The sequence below is a fragment of the Daphnia pulex genome, chromosome 10 (assembly GCF_021134715.1).
Source record: "Daphnia pulex isolate KAP4 chromosome 10, ASM2113471v1".
NCBI classification, from domain to species: Eukaryota; Metazoa; Arthropoda; class Branchiopoda; order Diplostraca; family Daphniidae; genus Daphnia; species Daphnia pulex.
In genome coordinates, this window is record NC_060026.1 from 10,166,483 (window position 1) to 10,189,000 (window position 22,518).

Here is a 22,518-nt window from a genome sequence, read left to right on the forward strand (position 1 = left end):
GACCCTGGGTTGTGGATTACAGATTTGCTATTAAGTTCCTGGAAAAATGAGAAATTATTTTCTAGTATAGAGGATCTATTGTCTTAATAGAAAATGTATTATAATGCAATAAGGGGTACAAATCTATCCTTAAGTTTAATCCAGAATGGGGTGGGGTGCATTAATGTCTGAATTCTGAAATCATTTGTCCCAAGGTCTTTCATTGAATCATTCGATATGCACGTGTTGGAAATTGTATAAAACGCCCCCATCCAGACCTTCTAGACATCAGTCTTCGCCCACTCTTCATTCTTGCTAGTCATCTTTAGTAGCTCCCGATTTTATTTTATTTGAATTAATTTCATTGTTGGACAGGTAATTTTTTTTAAATAATTTTCTTTGTATGTTCTTATAATTTGGTTTGTATGTTGTTCTTGTAGCATTGTTTTCTCGAAAGGATAATAATATTTTCTGTTTGCTCTTTTCATCACGTAGGACTACCAAAATGCTTTCCGTAGGAATTTTGCTGATATGCTTATGGACTTCTGCCATAGCTGGAAACTCGTCCAGCGCTTTAAATGCTACCGGTTCTAACGCTTCCGCCATATCCACCAGTCAGCTACCCTTTGGAATCAACATGTCTGATTTACCCAAATCCATGCGTAATATCAGTTATCACACCATTCAAACCATCCTAGCGTCGCATCCAAAGGTATTGCATTTGAATTTTGTTTGTGATTCTCACAATGGTTAAAGCTAACAACAATGTTCTCCGGTTGTTTAGATGAGAATTCCCAATGTGGGAGCCAAGCACAACAAAACAGTTATTGTGGCCAATGCGACCGATGCGAGCAAGACGGCCAGTGACGTAACGCTCCCGACTACTTTACGCAATCTGACACAGCACATCAAAAATGGCGGTCATCGTTCCAGCTCTAGTCGACTTCTGGATCGATTGGCATCGAAAGTCTCTCTGGTTAGCTTGACCTCATCTAAGGTTAGCGACGTGTCGAATAAAACGTCACCGCTGAGAAACGAACGCGCCTCTATCAATGCCACGTTGATTGAACTGAAGAACGCCACTGATCGGATCAACAATAAGACTATTGAGAAGCGTTCCGCCGACAACACTTCTATGACGGACAGGGCTTCGTCTTTTTTCCAGACTCTACCCGGCATGCTGGCCAATACCACATCTAACGTCACTTCCTGGGCAAGGAGGCTGTTTAGAGTCGACAGCGAATCTTCAAGGAACGCGGCTACGAAGAAAGTTACTCGAGACACAGCTGCTGCTGAACTGGAACTGGTCAAGGCGCTGGTCAACACTTCCGCACTCAACTCTACTTCAACGGAAAAATTGGGCTCTACTGTAGCTGCCAAAAAAGACAACTCATCTCTAGCAACCATCATCGAGCGTGCTGTTGGGAACCTGACTGCTGACATCCCAGCAGTAAAGGAAAGCAATTCATCGGCTGTTAATTCTAGCAAGTCAGGAATTAAGGGCGGTGCCGGATCACAAGTTGTGGAAGTTCCTCTTAAGAGACAAAATGACAGCACTGTTGAGGGTGAACACAAGGTCGCTAAACTGACTGAGGAAATTCCTGAGAAAACTGCAAATTCTTCTTTGATCGCGAAATCCTCAGCTTCGCCCGACAATCGTACCAAACGTCATTTGAATGGTGGGAGGGGAAGCTACAACGTTATTCCTTCTCGGCCGTCTCCTGGCCGAGTTCCAGTATACGGAAGGCCTCCAGCTGCTGCTTCTCAAACTTATGGAATGGTTCCTCCTACAGCTTACGGAATGACTCCAGCTTCCCCAGCTACAACTACTCCAGCTGTCCCAGTCTATGTTTATAACACTCCGGCATCTTATGCTCCTCCTGCTACCTCTGCTCCAGCCTATGGAATTGCTCCTGCTTCCCCGACCTATACTACACCAGCACCTGCAGCTCCCGCTTATGGAATGGCCCCTGCTGCTCCCGTTCCTGCTGCTGCTTATGGAATGGCCCCTGCTACTCCTGCCCCGGCTCCTGCTTATGGAATGGCTCCTGCTGCTCCCGTTCCTGCTCCCGCTTATGGAATGGCGCCTGCTGCTCCCGCTCCTGCTTATGGAATGGCTCCTGCTACTCCTGCCTCTGCTCCCGCTTATGGAATGGCGCCTGCTGCTCCTGCTCCTGCTTATGGAATGGCCCCTGCTGCTCCCGCTCCTACTTATGGAATGGCTCCTGCTGCTCCAGCTCCTGCTTATGGAATGGCCTCTGCTACCCCTGCCCCTGCTCCCTCTTATGGAATGGCTCCTGCTTCTCCCGCTCCTGGTGCTGTTTATGGAATGGCTCCTACTCCCGCTCCTGCTCCCTCTTATGGAATGGCCCCTGTTGCTCCTGCCCCTGCTCCTGCTCCCGTTTATGGAATGGCTCCAGGAGCACCGATCTATGCTACACCGGCACCGGTTGCGGCTCCTGCTTATGATCAGACCACAGAGTCATACTACACTGCTCCCGCCCCGTTGTACACAACTAATATTCCGCCCAACTTACAGCCTACTCCGAGCCCTTATGGAGCTTTGCCTCTCCCTATTTATCCTGCCCAACCTTACGGTTCTATGCCGTCTCCCCCATCGCCTACTGCGTCCCCGTGGTATTAAGTTAATTATGCGTGCGTCAGCTAGATTATTTCCCAATCGATTCTGACTTTGATTGTACAGTTTTACGAATCTTCTTTTATTTTCATTACCATAATGTACTAGCTAATATGTACTAATATGTTGGCAAGGTTGGATTTTACTTACTGATTATTACTTGATAGAGAATGGTGTTCATGCTAAGATATTGTTCCAGAAATGGAGATCCGGGTTTAAATGTAATACAAGATTTTTCCGAAATTCTGAATACGTACATTTGAGTCATTTTTAATTAGGTAAACGGAACAAAGCATTTATGCATTTTTGATTTTTCCGAAGTACAGAATATCTTTCAAATGGGATTTAAAAATGAAGAAGGTAATAATCAAAATTCAAATTTAATCACTTTTCCCCAATTGGAATTTTACAGCAGCCACGCAAAGAAAAAGTATGCCTATTAAAGGATGAGAAAAATAACGTTTCATGAGTTGACTGAATAGTAGCTAAGGTAGACTTTAGTTTATATAATCTTATAAAATGAAGTATCTTAGTCGACTTACTTTTCCATGTCGATGGCCTCTTGAATATTATTAGGAAGTGGGAGATTGTTGGTTTCCGGCAGTAAGAAACACAAAACACCGACAGCGATATTAGCTATAGCAAAAACTATGTAAGGAAAAGCGGGATCAATTCTGCTACCCTTTAAATTAAAAAAACAAATAACCAATAGGAATTTGACTAATAAGATGATGCTCATAACTTATAATAGACATACAGCGTCAGCTAAAAGAGGGGCCAAAATTCCCCCAAATCGTCCGGATGTAGAGCATATCCCCATAGTTATCGCCCTTGTTTCCGTTGGAAATAATTCAACCGTCGCCGCATAGAGGGCCGCCATAACGGTCGAAATGAAAAACTTTCCAATTAATGAGAAAACAACTTGCGTAACCTCCTGATCTATTCATTTGAAATTGCGTTAGAAAATTTTCAAAATGTTATGAGAAAGTTTAAATAGGTTAGGCAAACCTGCTGGGAGCAGCCCAGTGATAAGACAGCCAACACCGCTGATCAACAGCCCTACACTTAAAGTAAGTCTTCTGCCAACTTTGTCTGTTATGTAGATGCCGAATATGTAAGCAGGAATCTCAACTAACCTTAAGTTTGAAAATATAATGTTATCGAATCAGACAGAAAAGAAAATGTGATTTTTAAAATATTACATTATTAGCTCGTAATTGATGTAAAAGCTTGAAGATAAGTTGTTTGCCGCAAATGTGATGCCGTAGTAACCCATCACAGAAGCAAACCTGCAATTATAATTAGCCCACATAAGGCATACATTTGATTCAATTTTAGAAAATATTAATGGGATCTACCAAGCTGCCATTAATATAACGATCCTTTTGACCATAACCGTGGATCGTAAAATGTCCATAACACCTTCTTCGCTATTTTCAGTAGAATCTTTTGTGGTACTCGGTCTTTTTTCATCGTTTAATATTTCTTCAGCTTGGATGGTGAATATGGCCAGCATCCCTTTTTCTTGCTATATTACAATAATAATATGTTGTGACTTGTACTCTATTTCATAACCATATAACTTTCAGAATTAGGGGTTAATGTATCAACTAAATAATAATTAATGATATGGCGGTTAATACAGCATGTATACTTGTTCTGATAGATGTTGATAAGGAATTACAAGCAAATGATCAGGAATTGATCTCTTGTTCACTTTTGATGCCTTCAAGATTAATTCTTTTGCTTCTTTGTAACGTCGCTTCGCAATCAACCACCGAATCGATTCCGGTACCATCCTTCAGAGAAGTTAAAACGTTAGAGCTTCATACAGTAAATTATGATATATCATAAAATGTACCAGTATAGTGAAACAAAGGTGAAAATAGGAACTCCTATGATGAGATGTAGTTTACGCCAATCTCTTACAAAGTAAGCGATGATACCAAACACGGCAGAACCAGCCGTAAAGAGCAATTGAAACATAAAACCAACAACAACTCGGTAACTTTCCCCAACAGCTTCAACACCTGCAGAAATTATTTATAACCTATAGTAAAATTAAATCAAAGATTTAGAAGATAGATATTAAATTATACCCCAGACATAATAAATGTCAAAGAACCCAATATTGCAGATTCCGCTTAAAAATCGCAGTAGGCTAAAGGTTATTATATTCGTTGAAAAAGCTGCACCCGTGACCAAAATGAACAAAATAAAGACGCACAGTGTGAACGCTGGTTTTCTACCAGTTCTGTATGACACCAGAAACCAAATTTTAAGTAATAATTAAATTAGATTATACCGAGTTAGATTACTTGTCTGTTAGGAATCCAAATAGTAGGGGGCCGAAGACGTTGCCTGCCATGCCAGGTATTGGTCGCTTATTCTCGTCGTCACAGACTAGTTCAAACTGATTTTTTAAATAGAAAAGTAAGGTTATTCCAATTGGAAAACGTATAGAATTTTTAGTTACATCAGTGACTACAGTAGACCCGAATATTGAGTCGTCATAGACCCATTCGCTGCATTGTATTTCTTGATCGATACCGACGTCGCTGCCGGCGAGACACTCTTCAACATTACATTGTTCCATGTGTGATTGTAAACGTAACATTGTCTCTTTATTCGGTTATCAGTTGATGAAGACTCGCCTTCCCATCCGGGAATGGTGTTATTCAACCAAGGAGGGGAAAAATAATCCAATCCGTCCTGTCCTTGTGATTCGACATCATCACAACCGTCAACAAAACATCTGATTCCACGTCCATAACAACCAATAATAGATTTTTCCAGCTTTAAATGTTTGGTTAAATTTTACCTGTAATCGGGTACACCGCCAGTGAAAGTGAGCGACATGGTGACGAAAGCTGGAAATAGCGCCGGTACAATTAGCCACAAAACAGTTCGCAACTGGAATTTTCCTAGTTGTCCCAAGTGTTCCAGAATGTCATCATAGTTGAACGCCTCTCCCTTCAAGTTCTCTTCTTCTTCTTTTGGTTGTCCATCTTGTTGTCCTGCCGGTTTCGGTTGATCAGAGTGATCACTACTCTCCATTTGAGTCTTCTTGTTGTATCTAATTCACGTTTATTACCAACAAAATGTAAAGGTCTTTTTAAGAATATTGGCACTGATATAGCCTACTCATACTTATCGTCTTATACACATATGTTGATATCTTCAACGTGTTTTTATCTTTGTTGTTTGTTATGAGTCTTACCGTGTGATAGGAAGGAATAGTTTTTGCGTGTTTTGGGGCGCTTTATATCCAATAACGCTGAATTTTTTTTAGATTAGGTATTTTTACGCACCGGTAAATTTTTTTTAAACGTTGAATTAAATCGAATTAAATTCCTCTCCCTCTGTCTCTATCTCGTCTGTTCTTTCTTTCACCCGCTTATTGCGTCCTATTTTTACTCCGCTGATGTAGACGAAATTATCAATTCCGGTACCCAATAAAGCCGCCGTTCACACTTTTGAGCTCTTTTGACTTTCTTTTGTTGAATTTTTATATTATCTTTCCTCGTCTTCGTTAAAAGAATGCATGGGGTTCTACAACCGCCAGTGCTAGCTAGAAATACAGTGAATAAAGATATATCAAGCACTCGTCCTTGCGAAATATTCATTCACGTAACGAAAATAATGGAATAAGTTCAGTGGAAATTATAAGCTTTACATCGTGTAAAATTATATTTTTCTCTGTTTGTTTCTACGATAAAATGCTGCTGCACATATAAGTTAAACAAGAATGATACAACTAAGTAAATATTTATTTTCGATAAATTCTTTTCAGATGAGATATTTTCAAGATTGTTTTAAAATAAATTATGTGATAAGTTGGACACTTGTCTATATGTTTATTTTCTTTTATATTGTTTGTTTAAGACCATCTCCGATTCTTTTCGAAAAGCACAATCAGAAATTTGTATTTTTTACATCTTTATACTTTAAACATAGTGGAGTAAACTCCACTGTACTCAGTTGCGACCTCTTCCGTTCTTCGTATAGCCCATATATAGGCTGCATACGGGGCTACATACCAACGTGGCTATAATATTAGGCCGCTATACAGTTCATTGTTGCTTGTCGTATAATTTAGTGTTACCAGTAATAGACGAAAAGAGGTAACGAACATCTCTGATGTATTCTGATTTATGCTGGCTTTGGGTTCCCGAATGTTCTAATTTGACGCACGTTTTTAAATGAAACAGCAAATCTGTACCCTATAGGCTACTGGATTTTTTTAAATCTTGTTAAACGTAAATATTGAGAATGGTAGTGACAAGCTAAGGAATAGACAGTACAATGTCATCCGCTTCTCTACTAGTCCTCGACTGTTTGGTTCATGAAATGTTTAGGTTAGATTTATGTATGTGTTTTCAAATTTCAAACATTGTTTGCATGTATTTTTAAAATATAAAGCGACGTGCTTCTACGTTGGTTTGAAATGTATTGCACGTTATAAGATGCTCCGAATATTACATGAATATGAGAGCATCGTGTATACTGATTTCGAATGGTTATTCGCTCCTGCTTCTCCCGCTTCTGCTTCTGCTTATGGAATGGACCTGGCTGCTCCTGCTCCCGTTTATGGAATGGCTCCAGGAGCACCGATCTATGCTACACCGGTACCGGTTGCGGCTCCTGCTTATGAACAGACCACAGCGTCATACTACACTGCTCCCGCCCCGTTGTACACAACTAATATTCCGTCCAACTTACAGCCTACTCCGACTCCTTATGGAGCTTTGCCTCTCCCCATTTATTCTGCCCAACCTTATGGTTCTATGCCGTCTCCCCCATCGCCTACTGCGTCCCCGTGGTATAAGTAAATTATGCGTGCGTCAGCTAAAGTATTTCCCAATCGATTCTGACTTTGATTGTACAGTTTTACGAATCTTCTTTTATTTCCATTACCATAATGTACTAGCTAATATGTTGGCAAGGTTGGATTCTACTTGATGATTATTACTTGATAGAGAATGGTGTCCATGCAAAGATATTGTTCCAGAAATGGAGATCCGGGTTTTAATGTACGTAATACAATATTTTTCCGAAATTCTGAATACATTTTTATTATTAGAAATAAATTAGCCTACCATGATATCTAAAAAAAATTATTGTTCATTAATCTGCCCTACCCTAATTCACGTAAAACTAATAAAGAGATACAGGTGAAGCTGTTTGTTTCAAATTTTCAGCAACGTATATGACAGCTTAACTAAATATTTAAATGAAAGCCCACAGTCTTTATTTTATTCTTAAAATAAATGTGAACGAAACAAAACTAAAAACTATGCTGAGTTATTTTATTAATGCAACTTGATGGACTTTTACAAAATGTAGAATATCTTTCAAATGGTCATTGAAAAGTGTAGAAGGTAATAACAGGTTATAGCGTCGAAATTAAATTCAAATCACTTTTTCCCAAACGGCGGAATGACAGTTTCATCGTTCTTTTTACAGCAGCGACGCAAAGATATAGTATGCCTATAAAAGGATTAAAAAAAACAAAATCTCATGTGTTGACTGAACAGTAATGTATAAAACAATCTTATAAAATGAAGTAGATCTTAGTCGACTTACTTTTCCATGTCGATGGCTTCTTGAATATTATTAGGAAGTGGGAGATTTTTTGTTTCCGGCAGTAAAAAACACAACACGCCGACAGCGATATTAGCTATAGCAAAAATGATGTAAGGTAAAGCGGGATCAATCCTGCTACCCTGTTATTAGATTTTCAAAGATTAACCATTAAGTATACTCGACTAAGTTTTTATGCTCAAATAGCCTCGTAGACGTACAGCGTCGGCTAAAAGAGGTGCCACAATTCCCCCAAATCGTCCGAATGTAGAGCATATCCCCATAGCTATCGCTCTTGTTTCCGTCGGAAATAATTCAATGGTTCCCGCATAGAGTGCTGCCAGAACGGTCGAAACGAAAAACTTTCCAATTAACGAGAAAACAACTTGCATAACCTCCTGATCTATTCATTTGAAATTGCGTTAGAAAAGTTTCAAAACGTTGGAAATTGTTTTTATATAGGTTTACCTGCTGGGAGCAGCCCAGTTATAAGACAGCCTAAACCACTGATCATCAGCCCTGCACTTATGGTGAGTCTTCTGCCAATTTTTTCTGTTATGTAGATGAAGAATACGTAAGCTGGAATCTCCACTAACCTTACGTTTTTAAAAATTAATATTTTTTTTAATCAGACAAAAAATTTTAATGTTTATAACTTACATAATCAGCTCATAATTGATGTAAAATTTGGAAGATATGTTGTTTGCCGCAAATGTGATGCCGTAATAACTCATCACACAGGCAAACCTGAAAGCAATAATATAATTTGTCCTCGTTAAGCCAAGCTGATTATACATTTTTAGAAAACATTGGTAGAACCCGAATATACCAAGCCGTCATTAATATAACGATTCTTTTGACCATAACCGTGGACCGTAAAATGTCCATAACGCCTTCTTCGCTATTTTCAGTAGAATCCATTGTGGTAGTCGTTCTATTTTCCTTGATCAATATTTCTTCAGATTGGATAGTGAATACGGCCATCTCTTTTTCTTGCTATAATACAAAAACATGCTGTGCTTATATAGTCTTATGCTTCTTTTCATAACCAAATGACTTTCAGGATTAGAGCTTAATGTTTCAAAAGCAATAATTAAAGATATGGCGGTTAATACTTGTTCTGATAGATGTTGATTGGGAATAACAAGCAAGTGATCAGGAATTGATTTCTTGTTCACTTTTGATGCTTTCAAGATTAATTCTTTTGCTTCTTTGTAACGTTTCTTCGCAATCAACCACCGAATCGATTCCGGTACCATCCTTAAGAGAAGTTAAAATATTTAGTGATCACATACAGTAGATTAAAATATAGGTCATAAAAATACCAGTATAGAGAAACAAATGTGAAAATGGGAACTCCCATAATAAGATGAAGTTTACGCCAATCTCTTACAAAGTAAGCGATGATACCCAACACGGCAGCACCTGAAGTGAAAAGCACTTGAAACATAAAACCAACAGCAACTCGGTATTTTCCCCCGACGGCTTCAACACCTGCATAGATAATTTACAATCTAGTTAAATTAAATCTAAGATTTATACAAGATAGATAATTCAATTATATACCCCAGACAAAATAAATGTCGAAGAACCCAATATTGCAGATTGCACTTAAAAATCGTAGTACGCTAAAAGTTATTATATTCGTTGAAAAAGCTGCACTTGTGACCAAAATGGACAAAAGTAAGACGCTCAGTGTAAACGCTGGTTTTCTACCAGTTCTGTATGACGCAAAAAATCAAATTACGAGATAATAAAAAAAAAAATTATTATTTCATCGAATCCTTGAATCAAAAAATATACTTGTCTGATAGAAATCCAAACAATACGGGACCGAAGACGTTGCCGGCCATGTAAGCCATGCCAGGAATGGGGCGCTTATTCTCGTCGTCACAGACTAGTTCAAACTGATTTGTTAAATGGAAGATTAGGTTGTTTCAATTAGAAAACTTATAGAATTTTTAGTTACATCAGTGACTACAGTAGACCCAAATATTGAGTCATCGTAGACCCATTCGTTGCATTGTATTTCTTGATCGATACCGACGTCGCTGCCGGCGAGACACTCTTCAACATTGTTCCATGTGTGATTGTAAACGTAACATTGTCTCTTTATTCGGTTATCAGTTGATGAAGACTCGCCTTCCCATCCGGGAATGGTGTTATTCAACCAAGGAGGGGAAAAATAATCCATTCCGTCCTGTCCTTGTGATTCGACTTCATCACAACCGTCAACGAAACATCTGATTCCGCGCCCATGATAACAACCAAGACTAGATTTTTCCAGCTTTAAATGTTTGGTTAAATTTTACCTGTAATCGGGTACACCGCCAGTGAAAGTGAGTGACATGGTGACGAAAGCTGGAAATAGCGCCGGTACAATTAGCCACAAAACAGTTCGCAACTGGAATTTTCCTAGTTGTCCCAAGTGTTCCAGAATGTCATCATAGTTGAACGCCTCTCCCTTCAAGTTCTCTTCTTCTTCTTTTGGTTGTCCATCTTGTTGTCCTGCCGGTTTCGGTTGATCAGAGTGATCTCTACTCTCCATTTGAGTCTTCTTGTTGTATCTAATTCACTGTAATTAACAACAATATGTCAAGGACTATTTTAAAATATTGGTACCAACATACACATGCTTATCGTCTTATAAAGTTGTTGATATCTTCAATGTTTTTTTATCTTTTTTTTTGTGTTATGAGTTTTACCGTGATAGGAAGGAATAGTTTTAACATGTTTTGGGGACCAGTTGCTGCGCGTTATATAATAGGCTACAATAACGCTGTTTTTTTTTCTTCTTTTGATTAGATAATGTTATGTAATATTGTTTTTAACGTCTGTGAAAAATCGCTCCCTCTCTCTCTATCTCGTCTGTTCTTTCTTTCATCACCCGCTTGAATCCTATTTTTACTCCGCTGATGTAGACGAAATTATCAAATTCAGTACCTAGCTAATATAAAGCCGCCGTCCACATTCGAGCTCTTTTTGGCTTTCTTTTGTTGATTTTTTATATAATCTTTCGTCGTCTTCGTTAAAAAAATTATGTTCTATTGTTCTATACAACCAGCAGTGCTATCTAGGAACACAGTTAATAAAGATGTATTACGCACTCGTTCTTGCGGAATATTCATTCAGCTAACAAAAAATAATGGAATAAACTTATAGTGCACTAAGCTAATTAGTGTAAATCGTGCTTTATCTTGTAAAGTTTTCTATCCCTCTGTTTGTTACCCACGATAAAATGCTGCTGCACATATGAGTTAAACACGGTTAAACAAGAACAAGAATGAAACGACCAATGTAGGCTAAATATTTATTTTCGATAAATTCTTTTCACACTCTTGTTTATTTTCTTTTATATTGTTTGACTATAAGACTATCTCCGATATTCTTACAGTAGCACAACCAGAAATTTTTATTTTTTACATATTTATACTTATAGTTAAGAAAAAGAAAAATTTATTTTTTGAATCGGTTTTTGTTTTTATTTTGAAATGAAAACAAAGACCGATTCCTGATTGAGAAATCAGGAGAGAATTTTATTATGGCAGGCTTGGCAGCAAACTAAAAATTTTTTAAGGATGCGGATTGCAATTTTTTAATCAATTAATGTTTGTTGAATCAATAGCCTTTACATTTAAACTGTTGATCGCTTTTGCAGCTCAGTAATGCCAATTTATGACCCAATATGGCCCGATTATTTAATTCTTCTGATTCATATTTTTAAATTTTTTTGTAACATTGTTGGATTTTATATTTCTCTGTCAAACTACGAAGCAAATTTCAATCGAGTTGTAGCAGTCGTTTAAATTTGTTGGTATTCAAGCATAACCTAAATCGCCTCATTTAATAAAAAATTTTAATCGCAATTTTCTTCTTCCTTCTTCCTGTGGCAGCAACGGTGAAGAGAAAACGTGTACCTTTTCAAATGCAAAACATTATAATTATAGGAACAAAAGAAAAGATTGTTAATTTATCGTATTATAACACTAAAATAGAACAAACTTTTCCATATCAACTGCCTCTTGAATAGTAGTAGGTAGTGGAAGATGATTTGTTTCCGGTAGTAAAAGTCCCAAAATACCGACGCAAACGTTGACGATGGCGAAGATAATGTACGGGAAAGCAGGGTCAATTTTTCTCCCCTGTGATTGTACAAGGTCAGATTGGTTAATAATGAATAAAACTGGATTTTCTCGCGAAGAAACGAGGATTATTTAGATTATTATTGTCTACAGCATCGGCTAAAATGGGAGCTACGACGCCTCCAAAGTGACCAAGGGTAGAAGAAATGCCGACTGTAACGCCTCTTGTTTCCGTAGGAAATAATTCCGCAGTGAAAGAGTAAAGCACTGCCATTACAGTAGATATGAAAAACTTTCCAATCAGAGAGAAAGTGACTCGGATGAACGCTGGATCTATTCGTTAAATGTGCATTTTAGAATTAAAATTTAAAAAAATAAATGAAAACAATGAGTGCTCATGAAAAATGAAAATAAATATGGTATACCTTCTGGAACCAATCCGGTGATCAGACAAGCAAAACCACTTATAATCATCCCAGCGCAAAGAGTTGGTCGCCTGCCAACTTTATCTGTTACGTAAATTCCGCAAAGGTAAGCGGGAATTTCTACTAACCTTCACCATTTAAGAAAATCTAATTTAGGCCAATTAAAATTAATAAAAAAACAAAGAGTGCTTCGAAACTTGCATGCTGAGTTCGTAGTTGACGAAAAAATTATCAGACAAGTTGTTGCTGGAAAATGTAATACCGTAGTAGCCCATAACGCCACCGAACCTTTATTCGCCATAGTAACATTATTAAAACCGTAAAGAAATGTTATGTGAAAATCAGTTATTATACCAAGCTGCAATCATGATAACGAGCCTTTTCAGTAAAACCGGAGAACGTAATACATCGATGAGACCCTCGCGCTTCACAAATGAATTTTTTGTGTTTTCGTTAAGGGCAGTACTAGAAATCTCCGCATCTTTTACCACCTACATTTTATTTACATTAATAAAAATTTTAAAAAATGTGATTTTTACTGTTTGGCATTAATACATTAGATTACCGATTGTCCATTAGGAATGACCAGCAAGTGATCAGGCACTGATTTCTTATTAACTTTGGCCGCTTTCAAAATCAATTTTCTTGCGCTTTCGTAACGTTTCGTTGCTACTAACCATCGAATTGATTCCGGAACAAGCCTTATAATCGAAAAAATTTTGACACCAATATATAGCAAAAAAAGTTTCTAATATATTTTATAATACCATACCAATGGAGAGCCAAGAGTAAAAATATGGGAGCTCCTATAATGATTTGAATTATTTGCCAGTCTCTTACAAAGAAGGCTATACAGCCCATAAGTGCAGAACCAACGGTGAAACAAAGTTGATAAACAAAACCACAAATGGTTCGGTACTTTGTACCAACTGATTCAATGCCTGGTTTTATTTACATGATATCTGTTACTGAAAAACCTATTATTGCTGGTTTGCAAAAAAGTATACCCCAGACAATGTAGATTTCAAAGAGGCCGAGATTGGCAAGTCCGCTAAAGAATCTTAAGACGCAGAAGGTGATCAGATTCTTGGACAGAGCCGAGCCGGTTACGACGCAACCCATAAACAATATTCCCCATGTGTACGCTGCTTTTCTTCCAAATCTATTTACAAGATTACATAAAAGACCACGAGTTTACGGACATCTAGGTTGTCAAACTATATCCTTCTTCCCTTTCAAGGGCTTACTTATCTGCGATAAGTCCAAATATGAGAGGTCCAAATATATTTCCAGCCATGTATACGGTACTGGCTATCGGTTGCTTATGTTCGTCATCACATGTCAACTCAAACTGATTGTGAAAGTTTCAAGCGCAAAGCTAAAATAATTATATAGGTTTAAAAGGCAAGACTCATGTAACAAAAGTGATTATACTTCCGTAACGATGGTGGATCCGAATATGGAGTCGTCATAGACCCATTCGCTGCACTGTATTTCTTGATCGATATTGACGTCGCTCCCTGCGAGACACTCTTCAACATTGTTCCATGTATGGTTGTAAACGTAACATTGCTTCTTAATTCGATTGTCACTTGATGAAGCGTCATCTTCCCATCCGGGAATGGTGTTATTCAACCAAGGATGGGAAAAATCCCCCTGTCCCTGAGATTCGACTTCATCACAACCGTCAACGAAACATCTGATTCGATATACAAAAATTAATATTTTTTTCCCCTAACGAAGTTTGATTGATCGAATTATACCTGTAATCGGGTACCCCACCAGTGAATGTTAAGGACATTGTTATGAGGCCTGGAAATATAGCAGGCAGGCATAACCATAGAAATGCTCGCAGTTGGAACTTACCTAATTGCCCCAAGTGTTTCAGAATGTCGTCATAGTTAAAAGGTTCTCCCTCCAAATTCTCTTCATCCTTTAATTGAGCACAAGATGTTGATTTATTGTCTGTTTCCATTGCTAATCTTTTCAGCTTGGCAGTAATGTTGCCACTAGGTGACCATTGAATCACTGTATTGTCTGCGGCCTATTTCTTTTATCTGCTTAATCTTGTGAGCAGCAGTAATCAATCGAACGCAGTCATTTCATGACCTACTTGCCAAGTTGTAGTTTCAAACGCGAACGCTTTAAACACTTTACTACGCTGCAGTAGCCCGCATACAGATAACGACAGAATTGAATTGTCGCCCAAAATTTTTATTTCACCCAAAATATTTCTTTGTTTGGTCTCTACGTTATTTACTACTAATACCTGGACACACTGAACTATTGTTTAATGGCTTCAATGTATGGCTTCATATCCATGCCAAGTGCTTCGTAACGAGCGGCAACGGCTGCAATGGTCATGGGCGTCCAGTACGAATGCCCCGGTTTCGGGAACCCCAAAATGCAACGCTGCTCGACAGTGGCTTTCGCCACCAGATTCTCTAAGGGGAGATTTTTGCGCATCATTGCCCACGCCCAACCAATGTGCATGGTGCTAAATTAGAATTTTAAAGTCTGTAGCATGCCACTCAAGAAAAAAATCTGTTGATAAATATTATGCTAACATGTTTTTTGGTTACCTTATCCATTCGGCTATGGCTTTGCGATACGTCATGTTGACGACGACACGCAAGCAGCCCGGCTTGAGCTCTGTACCTCTATGCCAAGCGTCCTGTCGGTAGAATAGCACTGTTCCGAACCGGTAGCGAACCCGCTTTTCGCGGGGGTACAAGTGTTCGGCACGGTATTGTGCCACCTCTGGAGCTACTTCTCGTAGGTAGGCTTCAGCTATATTCCGGTTGTTTTTCCATTCGGTCGTGCCGAAACCCGGCATTTGAGAAAGCGGATATGTATATGCTGGATCATCTGAATGTTGTCAAAATAGGTTTTAAATTAGTCCATTCCAATTAATTTAAAAAGCAAACGATCTTTGTCTTTAGTTCATATGTGAGTTTAGTTTACAACCCTCACAACTCTTCTCAGGACATTAAGTGGGCCCTGATGCTGAAGATGATATACCTTTTCCTGTGCGAGGTACGACGGCTGTGGCACCGTAACACTCATCCACGTCCGAAAGGTACAAGATGATAGAGACTGCATCAGGTTCGTCCCAAGGAGGCGGATGCGTAAGCGTGTGACTAGGGAAGTCGCAGTGCATGCGTTGGTCAGCATTGTCCTCTTCGTTGTTTTCGTGACTAGAGTCGTTGCGACCGTATTTGGGCCAAACTTCCGTCTGAGTGAGACGGACGTCAGTGAGGTCCTTCATGCCGAACAATTGTGCCACAGCGGCCATCATGCGTGGGTGCAGCGGTAATTGATTAACCGAGTCGTAAGTCGACGGGAAGTTGACGAAACCTCCGTAATAATTAATTTTTTTTGCTTCTTCGGATAACGGTGATGGGAAAACATTGTTGCAATCATTTGCCACCAGTTTTAACAGGTTCTCAGGAAAGAGATCGTTCACTAAACAGTACCCGTTCTCCCGCCAAGTATTCACGTCGGATTCCGTCAGAACAGGTGCGCTTGTACCAGACGAGGCTGGAGTAGCCGTCATAGTAGGCTCCACCCATTGAATTTTTTCGTCCATCTTCCAAGACAACTGAAAATGGTATTTTGCAAATTTCATTAAAACATATTAGGGGAGAGTGGGCTAAAAGACCTGGGGGGCAGGTCGCTCTTTTCTAATTATTTAGCTCTGTATTTAATTAAAAACATTTAGCTTTTTACCATGGGTGCCTAATTATCATGAGCACTAATATTTGAAATTTCAAGAATATATGACTAGCCGTTCTGAAGATAAAAAATAAAAAACACTTTTTGACTTTTCTGATGTAAGATTTTTCGAAAATCTGTTTCAAATAATTTCTTTCGGAATATCTGTTTCAAATAATTTCTTTCGGAATAATGATAAAACTATTTAAAAAAACTAGTGAAATAGAGAATTTTATCTTCTATCGACTATATGTAAAGGCGTCAACAGAAAAACTTAATTATAGTGGCTTAATATATATTTTGTGTAGACGACCTTGTTGGGGCTATTTCTGCCTTTCACCGTGGGGCTAGTTGGCTTATGAAAAACTGCCATTGCTGACTCAGCAATGCTAATCTCAACTTTAAACAGAGATTACGGGGGGAAATAAAAATGAAATAAAAACTATAATTATCATTATTTATATCCAGTCATGATTGGAACGTTGAAAATTTCTTGAGCAGGCAAAAAGTTCCTCTATTTAGAATTTACGGAAAAGTTAAAAGGGGGAAAGGAGTAGAAGATGAAGAATAAGCGCAAAAGAAATTTAAATTAGGGTAATAGTGTTAATTTTAGAATACATTTTTGTCAAATTCAAACAAAATCATACAGCCATTTGCCTGCTCGAGAAACTGCCAAGCATGACTGAATAGTACCGTACAAAAAGTAATATAAATAAATCCGGTTAATTTACCTAGCAGTAATTCCTAAAATGAATTTTTTTTAGCACTTGCTACAACAAAAGTTTAGAAATAATGTTATAAACTAATAAAATTACCGCTGAGAAGCACAAAGACTGCGTAGCAACTGAACACATTTTCTATTTATATGTATTGTTTTTTTTTTCTATTTTTTGCTTTGGTTTTTTAAATGCCAAGTTTATATCACTAGGGAACAAAGGTCTTTGAAATGGATATCTATACTCCTCTGAACCAAAAAGTAACATTATAAAATTGTTTGAGATTAGTCTAGATATTTTATTTGGCTTGAGTTCGAGTCGAGTCCATTAACATGCTCAGGGAGGGGTCTATTAATATATACATAGGAAAACAATTTGCGCTGGCTGGATAGGTAGCCTACTTGGCACGAAAACAATTCTGTTATTGTTTTCAACGAAAAGGTGAAACATAATCCCATTTATCTTCTCTACCACAGTAAAATAAAAAGTTTTTTTCTTTCTTTTTCCCTTTTTTTGCTCCACGTATACACCAAGTCGACGAAAAATTTCCCTATGTATAGAGGAGGGCGGGGTTATCTTGGACAATTTTTTTTTTAAATCCATTATTCAGAAATTTGTTGCAATAGGCTAAACAAAATTGATAAACTGGTGGTTCCAACTATGTTCAGAATTTTTTCAATATTCCCCGTGTCGAATTTATTTAATTATAGTATTTAGAAAAACACGAACAAATTTTGAAATCAAAAATATTGGGGGTGGACAATTTGGGTGTAATATTGGACGACCCCCCAAAAACCATCTATTCATCAGTTTTAGTGAAAATAAATAACATACATCAATTTGTAATGTTTATTTTGTTCTTTTGTTTAAAAACTTTTTAAAATTCAAGCAATTAGTTGCTTCAATTTCAAAATCAAAATAAAAGGGGTTGAACTGGACAATTTGGGGCGACGCCGTTAAAAAAGGGGGCGTTTTACCCGGCGGGCTTTTTCTCCGTATTCCCTTTTAATGTAACTAAATTACATGTCATCATAACTATAGTTTTACAATTACCTCAGCCTCAACTTCTCCATTTGTGTTGCTTTCTTCGTCTGAAGCGACATTATAGCGTCATGTTCTTCAAGAAGCGATATTCTAGTGAAAATGCACTTTGTAAAACTTGAAAAACATTACTTTATTAGCTTCATCAATGATTTACATAATGTGTTTATACGTACTCGACCACATCAGAATCGAATGGGTATATTCCGCAAGCTTTAAAGACATTAATAACTATTTGCGGAGAAATTCCATCCCAGGCTCGCTTGAAAACCTGACGAAAGCGAGGGTCTGTTGGGTCTGGGGTCCCTTTAGGGTCTGTTGGGGTGGTCTCCCTCATAACGTCAGCCTACACCTATCGAGAGGGGGGTGGTCACCCCAACAGACCCTAAAAGCAAAGAGGGGGAAATTTTGCTTTCGCGAGCGCTAGGTGGCTTATAGGATGAAGCCCGGCATGGCCGAAAAACGAAGAAATTTTTAGGAATTTTTTCCAAAATTTCAATCGTTAATATCTCGTCTTCTGAGCCGAGCATCGAAAAAAATGGTTTGAAGAGGTGGGCTATCCCATCATTTTGAAACAATTAGAATATTTCTAGGTGCAGCAGTTGACGAGAAAACTGCTGCACAAAAAACGAAAAAAAGTCCAAATTTCGGCTACCCCCTCTCAGTTTTTTAAAAATATCTCCTAAACTACAAAAGCTAGGCGATTGCGGTTTTTAGTAATCGACTTAGCGAAAAATTTTGCACAAAACCCATCTATTCGTTTATTTTTAGAACCCCCAGCGACGATTTCCGCTAAATCAAAACCCCCCAAAACGGCCTCTTTGAGTGGCGGATCGCTTGTTAAAAGCTTAATGTAAATCGTTTTTTTGTACCAGGAGGAATTGAGTTCTTGACTGCCGTGGGTACCCTTTCGTATGGGAAAAACAAAATAAGTTGGCAAACTGACACCTGCTGAACTACATGTTCCCATACCTAAATTTGGTGTTAATATTTTGTGTTTTTGTTAATACGTAACTTTAGTACATCTTATCAAATATATTATTTCCTGTGACAGATCGCTTTGAATTTCTTCGTTTCACAATGGAAACGTTTCGATTCCCTTAGACATGAGAAATTTCACACTTTTAGCATTGGGTTACAATTGAATCCCTACTTCATCAGCTGTGAACAAACGAGAAGGTTGATCTAAGATTTCCGGGCAATTTTCGTCTTCCAAAAAGGAAACCATTACGGTAAACAAATTTTTAATAGCTTCCTCCGTCACCTGTTAACAAACAGTTGTAACTAAAAAATATAACTGAAACTAAATTTTCAAAAGATAGAAACATAATCGACCTTGGTCTCCCTCCATCAAGATATTCAGATCTCCTCAGGGACAGTTTATGACGCACTTTCAATTTATTTACCCACCCCATTGAAGGCTGGTTATTCTTGAAGGAGGTCTTTGCATCAATTTTGCAATAAATACCCTGTACACAGTCAAAAAGTTCTCTTTTTGTAACAGGAAAGCAAAGTATTGCCCTTTGGAGTACCCAATTGACAAGCAATTCTTATTCCTTAAATGGAAGAACGGTACTCCTACCTTGAACAGGGATTTCTTCGTTAGAATTCAGTCACATATCTTTACACACACACAGATACCTTTAAAATTCCGCCTTTATTGAGGGTGAGCACCTCGCTTACAGCCGATTAAACGCAGATATTGAGCGAGAATACCGTACAGCAGGACAATCAATTAGATCAAAAATTAACACTTCTTCTTAATTCCGAGCAAGACCGTCCGTCTCTCCTCTCACTTCTCACCCGAATGCCTTTCTTTTCTCTCTTTTTCTCCTTCTTCACCTACGCCGGCCCGTCGTCCACCCGTCGTCCAGTTCTTTCGCCTTCTTCACCTACGCCGGCCCGTCGTCCACCCGTCGTCCAGTTCTTTCGCCTTTTTCTTCTCTCCGAATGGCCTTCGTCTTCTCTACGTTTCTTTCTTCCCAGAACTATAACACTTGGCCTTTCCTGACCATGATTTTCTTGACGAAAATCCGCATTTTTCCCGCTCCTCGGGGAAGAATCTATCTCGAAGTAATCGTAAACGACTGGTAGCTTTTCTTGGCGTCCACTTCTCGTCCGTTTTCTTGCCGACGAAGGTGGGTCTCTAGCTTTTGTTCTTTGAGGTCCGGCGTCCCACTCCTCGTCATGGGGGACCTGAAAGGGTTTCAGCTGGCTGACATGGGCCGGAAAGCGTCTCCGGGTCTTCTTTTTCCTGCGGGCAGGTACATCCTCGATGAGATAGGTTACTGGAGTGATCTGGTTGACAATTTGATAGGGCCCTATGTAGAGAGGAAGAAACTTTTTCGCTTTTCCCTTTTTACGGACATCACGGGCCACCAGGACGAGTTCACCGAGCTCATAACGTCTGACCTTTTTTAGTTTCTTGTCTACCTTTTGTTTGAGTTCTTCTTGTCGTTCTTTCAGTCTTTTTTGAAATGTCAAACTGAAATCGTCGAGTCTTTTCACGAAGTCAGAATTAGATTCTCCTTTTTCTTCTGGCCATGGAAAGAGGCGTTCATGGGGAAGCTCCGCATTTCCGTCCATAGAGGATCTCGAACGGGGTCAAACCAGTACTAGACTGTTTGGCCGTATTCAAAGCTACTACTGCTTCAGGTAGTAGTTCATTCCAGTTCGATTGATCCTTGTCGATAAATGACTTCATGGCCATGACGATCCTTGCGTTGGTTTGCTCAACTTGCCCATTTGATTTTGGGTACGCGAGTGAAGCAATTGTGCGTAACTCCCCATTTATTGAGAGCTCGCTCCAAATCGATCTACGTAAAGGCCGTTCCCCAGTCTGAAATCAACCGTTTGGGAACTCCGTGGTGAGCGACGATTTTGCGTTGCAGAAACGACACTACAGGACCTGTCGGAACGCTAGGGACTGGGGCCGCAATCACCCATTTGCTTAGCAAATCAATGGCAACTAAGAGATATTGGTTCCCTCCCAATATGATCGATTCATAAATACGCTCAAACACTCTTTTGGTGGCTCAATTTGGAGCAGTTCTCCCTCCAACCAGTTTCGTGGACGTTTGTGCAATTTACAGAATGCAAAGGAAGACACATAATTTACCACACTCGTTTTCATGTTCGGCCACCAATAACGTTCATTCAGTTTGGCTCATGTCTTCTCGATACCAAAATGTCCGCCTGTGGGCGCGTCGTGGCAAGCTTTAATGATGTCTCTTCTTAGGATCAACTAACGAATTCTTTCTACCTTTGCCCGTTGTATTTATCTTGTAGAGAAGTTCTTTCACCAAGCGGAATATTCCACCTTCTCGCTCCTTCAGTGTCACATCCTTCATTAGTCCCTGGAGGCGAAGCGCTGGCGTCTTAATCGAGTCGTCTCCCTGTTGCCATAACGCAAACTCTTCCGTCGAGTATCCGGTCGGCTTCAGCACACAAACTATGATCTCAGTACAATCTCCGCACTCTACGGGATAACGAGAGAGAGTATCCACGACGATGTTCTCCGTCCTCTTTAGATGGTGGATTTGAAAATCGAATTCCTGCAGGTCCATTATCAAACTGCAAACTTTCCTTTTAGCTCTTTTTTTTACTGCACAGCCACTTTACTACCTTGTTGTCTGCCTTAACTTGAAACCGTCGACCAAATAAGTAGTAACGAAGTTTCTTCAACGCCCATACCAACGTTAATCATTACAGCTCATTTGGATGAAAAATTTTCTCTGCGTCGGTCAGTCGTCGACTAATATAAGCTATTGGGTAAAATATCCATCCTCCGGTTTGCATCAGCGCCGCTCCTAACCTTTTTTGACTGGCGTCAATTTGCAACTCCATTTCCACATCGTCCAGACGATGTGCTAACACGGGAGCGTTGATGAGCGCATTTTTAAACTCAGCAAATGATCTTGATTGATTCGGCCCCCACATCAACGCTGAACCCTTCTTCATTAGTGCATAAAGTGGAGTCGCCTTTTCCGAAAACCGCTAGATAAAATTCCGATAGAAAGAGACCATTCCAAGAAAACTCCGTACTGCCGCTACTCGTTTCACTGGGTGGATATCTGGGGAGGGAAAATCAACGACCGCTCGAACGGCTGGGCCTCTCTTCCGGAAACTTTATGGCCGAGACATGTAATCTCACCGGCTACGAATAAACATTTCTCTGCGTTCAAAGTTAGTTTGGCTTTTTCTAGGGCCGTCAGTACTGCCGTTAGCCTGTATTGATGTTCCGCGAAATTTCTTCCCATCACGACTAGTCATCAAGATACACTAAGCATGCAGTACATTTCAAGTCGCCTAGTGCAAGGTCCATTAATCATTGGAACGAC

General features: G+C 39.1%; 5 protein-coding genes across 10 annotated transcripts; 1 reads left to right on the forward strand and 4 right to left on the reverse strand.

The window, feature by feature from the left end:
* The first annotated feature begins 199 nt into the window (after positions 1–199).
* LOC124204980 (flocculation protein FLO11-like) lies at positions 200–7,560 on the forward strand. 5 transcript variants are annotated; one of them, XM_046602243.1, is made up of 5 exons: positions 240–354; positions 475–691; positions 764–2,189; positions 2,223–2,399; positions 7,223–7,560. In XM_046602243.1, exons 2-5 carry the CDS (start codon positions 485–487, stop codon positions 7,447–7,449), a joined length of 2,037 nt encoding a protein of 678 aa, XP_046458199.1. In that variant the 5' UTR covers positions 240–354; positions 475–484; the 3' UTR covers positions 7,450–7,560. The 5 variants fall into 5 exon arrangements, with proteins under 5 accessions (XP_046458198.1, XP_046458199.1, XP_046458200.1 ...); XM_046602244.1 differs by having other exon boundaries at positions 764–2,005; positions 2,078–2,399; positions 7,223–7,559; XM_046602245.1 differs by having other exon boundaries at positions 764–1,972; positions 2,051–2,399; positions 7,223–7,559.
* Positions 2,806–5,723, reverse strand: LOC124204984 (organic cation transporter protein-like). The gene is made up of 12 exons (XM_046602250.1): positions 5,439–5,723; positions 5,094–5,372; positions 4,936–5,030; positions 4,717–4,871; positions 4,479–4,647; positions 4,272–4,416; positions 3,976–4,145; positions 3,820–3,906; positions 3,626–3,753; positions 3,375–3,556; positions 3,160–3,299; positions 2,806–3,053 (listed from the first exon to the last, which is right to left on the reverse strand). Exons 2-12 carry the CDS (start codon positions 5,232–5,234, stop codon positions 3,002–3,004), a joined length of 1,464 nt encoding a protein of 487 aa, XP_046458206.1. The 5' UTR covers positions 5,235–5,372; positions 5,439–5,723; the 3' UTR covers positions 2,806–3,001.
* A 352-nt stretch (positions 7,561–7,912) lies between the features above and the next one.
* On the reverse strand, positions 7,913–10,832 carry LOC124204981 (organic cation transporter protein-like). Its single transcript, XM_046602246.1, has 12 exons — positions 10,513–10,832; positions 10,170–10,443; positions 10,004–10,107; positions 9,767–9,921; positions 9,526–9,694; positions 9,316–9,460; positions 9,030–9,196; positions 8,861–8,947; positions 8,669–8,796; positions 8,422–8,603; positions 8,204–8,343; positions 7,913–8,107 (listed from the first exon to the last, which is right to left on the reverse strand). Exons 1-12 carry the CDS (start codon positions 10,746–10,748, stop codon positions 8,035–8,037), a joined length of 1,860 nt encoding a protein of 619 aa, XP_046458202.1. The 5' UTR covers positions 10,749–10,832; the 3' UTR covers positions 7,913–8,034.
* A 664-nt stretch (positions 10,833–11,496) lies between these two features.
* On the reverse strand, positions 11,497–14,854 carry LOC124204982 (organic cation transporter protein-like). Its single transcript, XM_046602248.1, has 12 exons — positions 14,471–14,854; positions 14,142–14,406; positions 13,955–14,058; positions 13,715–13,869; positions 13,480–13,648; positions 13,273–13,408; positions 13,062–13,198; positions 12,909–12,995; positions 12,708–12,835; positions 12,434–12,615; positions 12,203–12,342; positions 11,497–12,117 (listed from the first exon to the last, which is right to left on the reverse strand). The coding sequence occupies exons 1-12, from the start codon at positions 14,680–14,682 to the stop codon at positions 12,057–12,059; spliced, it is 1,776 nt and encodes a 591-aa protein (XP_046458204.1). The 5' UTR covers positions 14,683–14,854; the 3' UTR covers positions 11,497–12,056.
* Positions 14,855–14,900: 46 nt separating this feature from the next.
* LOC124204985 lies at positions 14,901–17,343 on the reverse strand. 2 transcript variants are annotated; one of them, XM_046602251.1, is made up of 4 exons: positions 17,237–17,343; positions 15,729–16,308; positions 15,290–15,575; positions 14,901–15,204 (listed from the first exon to the last, which is right to left on the reverse strand). In XM_046602251.1, exons 1-4 carry the CDS (start codon positions 17,273–17,275, stop codon positions 14,991–14,993), a joined length of 1,119 nt encoding a protein of 372 aa, XP_046458207.1. In that variant the 5' UTR covers positions 17,276–17,343; the 3' UTR covers positions 14,901–14,990. The 2 variants fall into 2 exon arrangements, with proteins under 2 accessions (XP_046458207.1, XP_046458208.1); XM_046602252.1 differs by having other exon boundaries at positions 17,153–17,265.
* Positions 17,344–22,518: the final 5,175 nt, after the last annotated feature.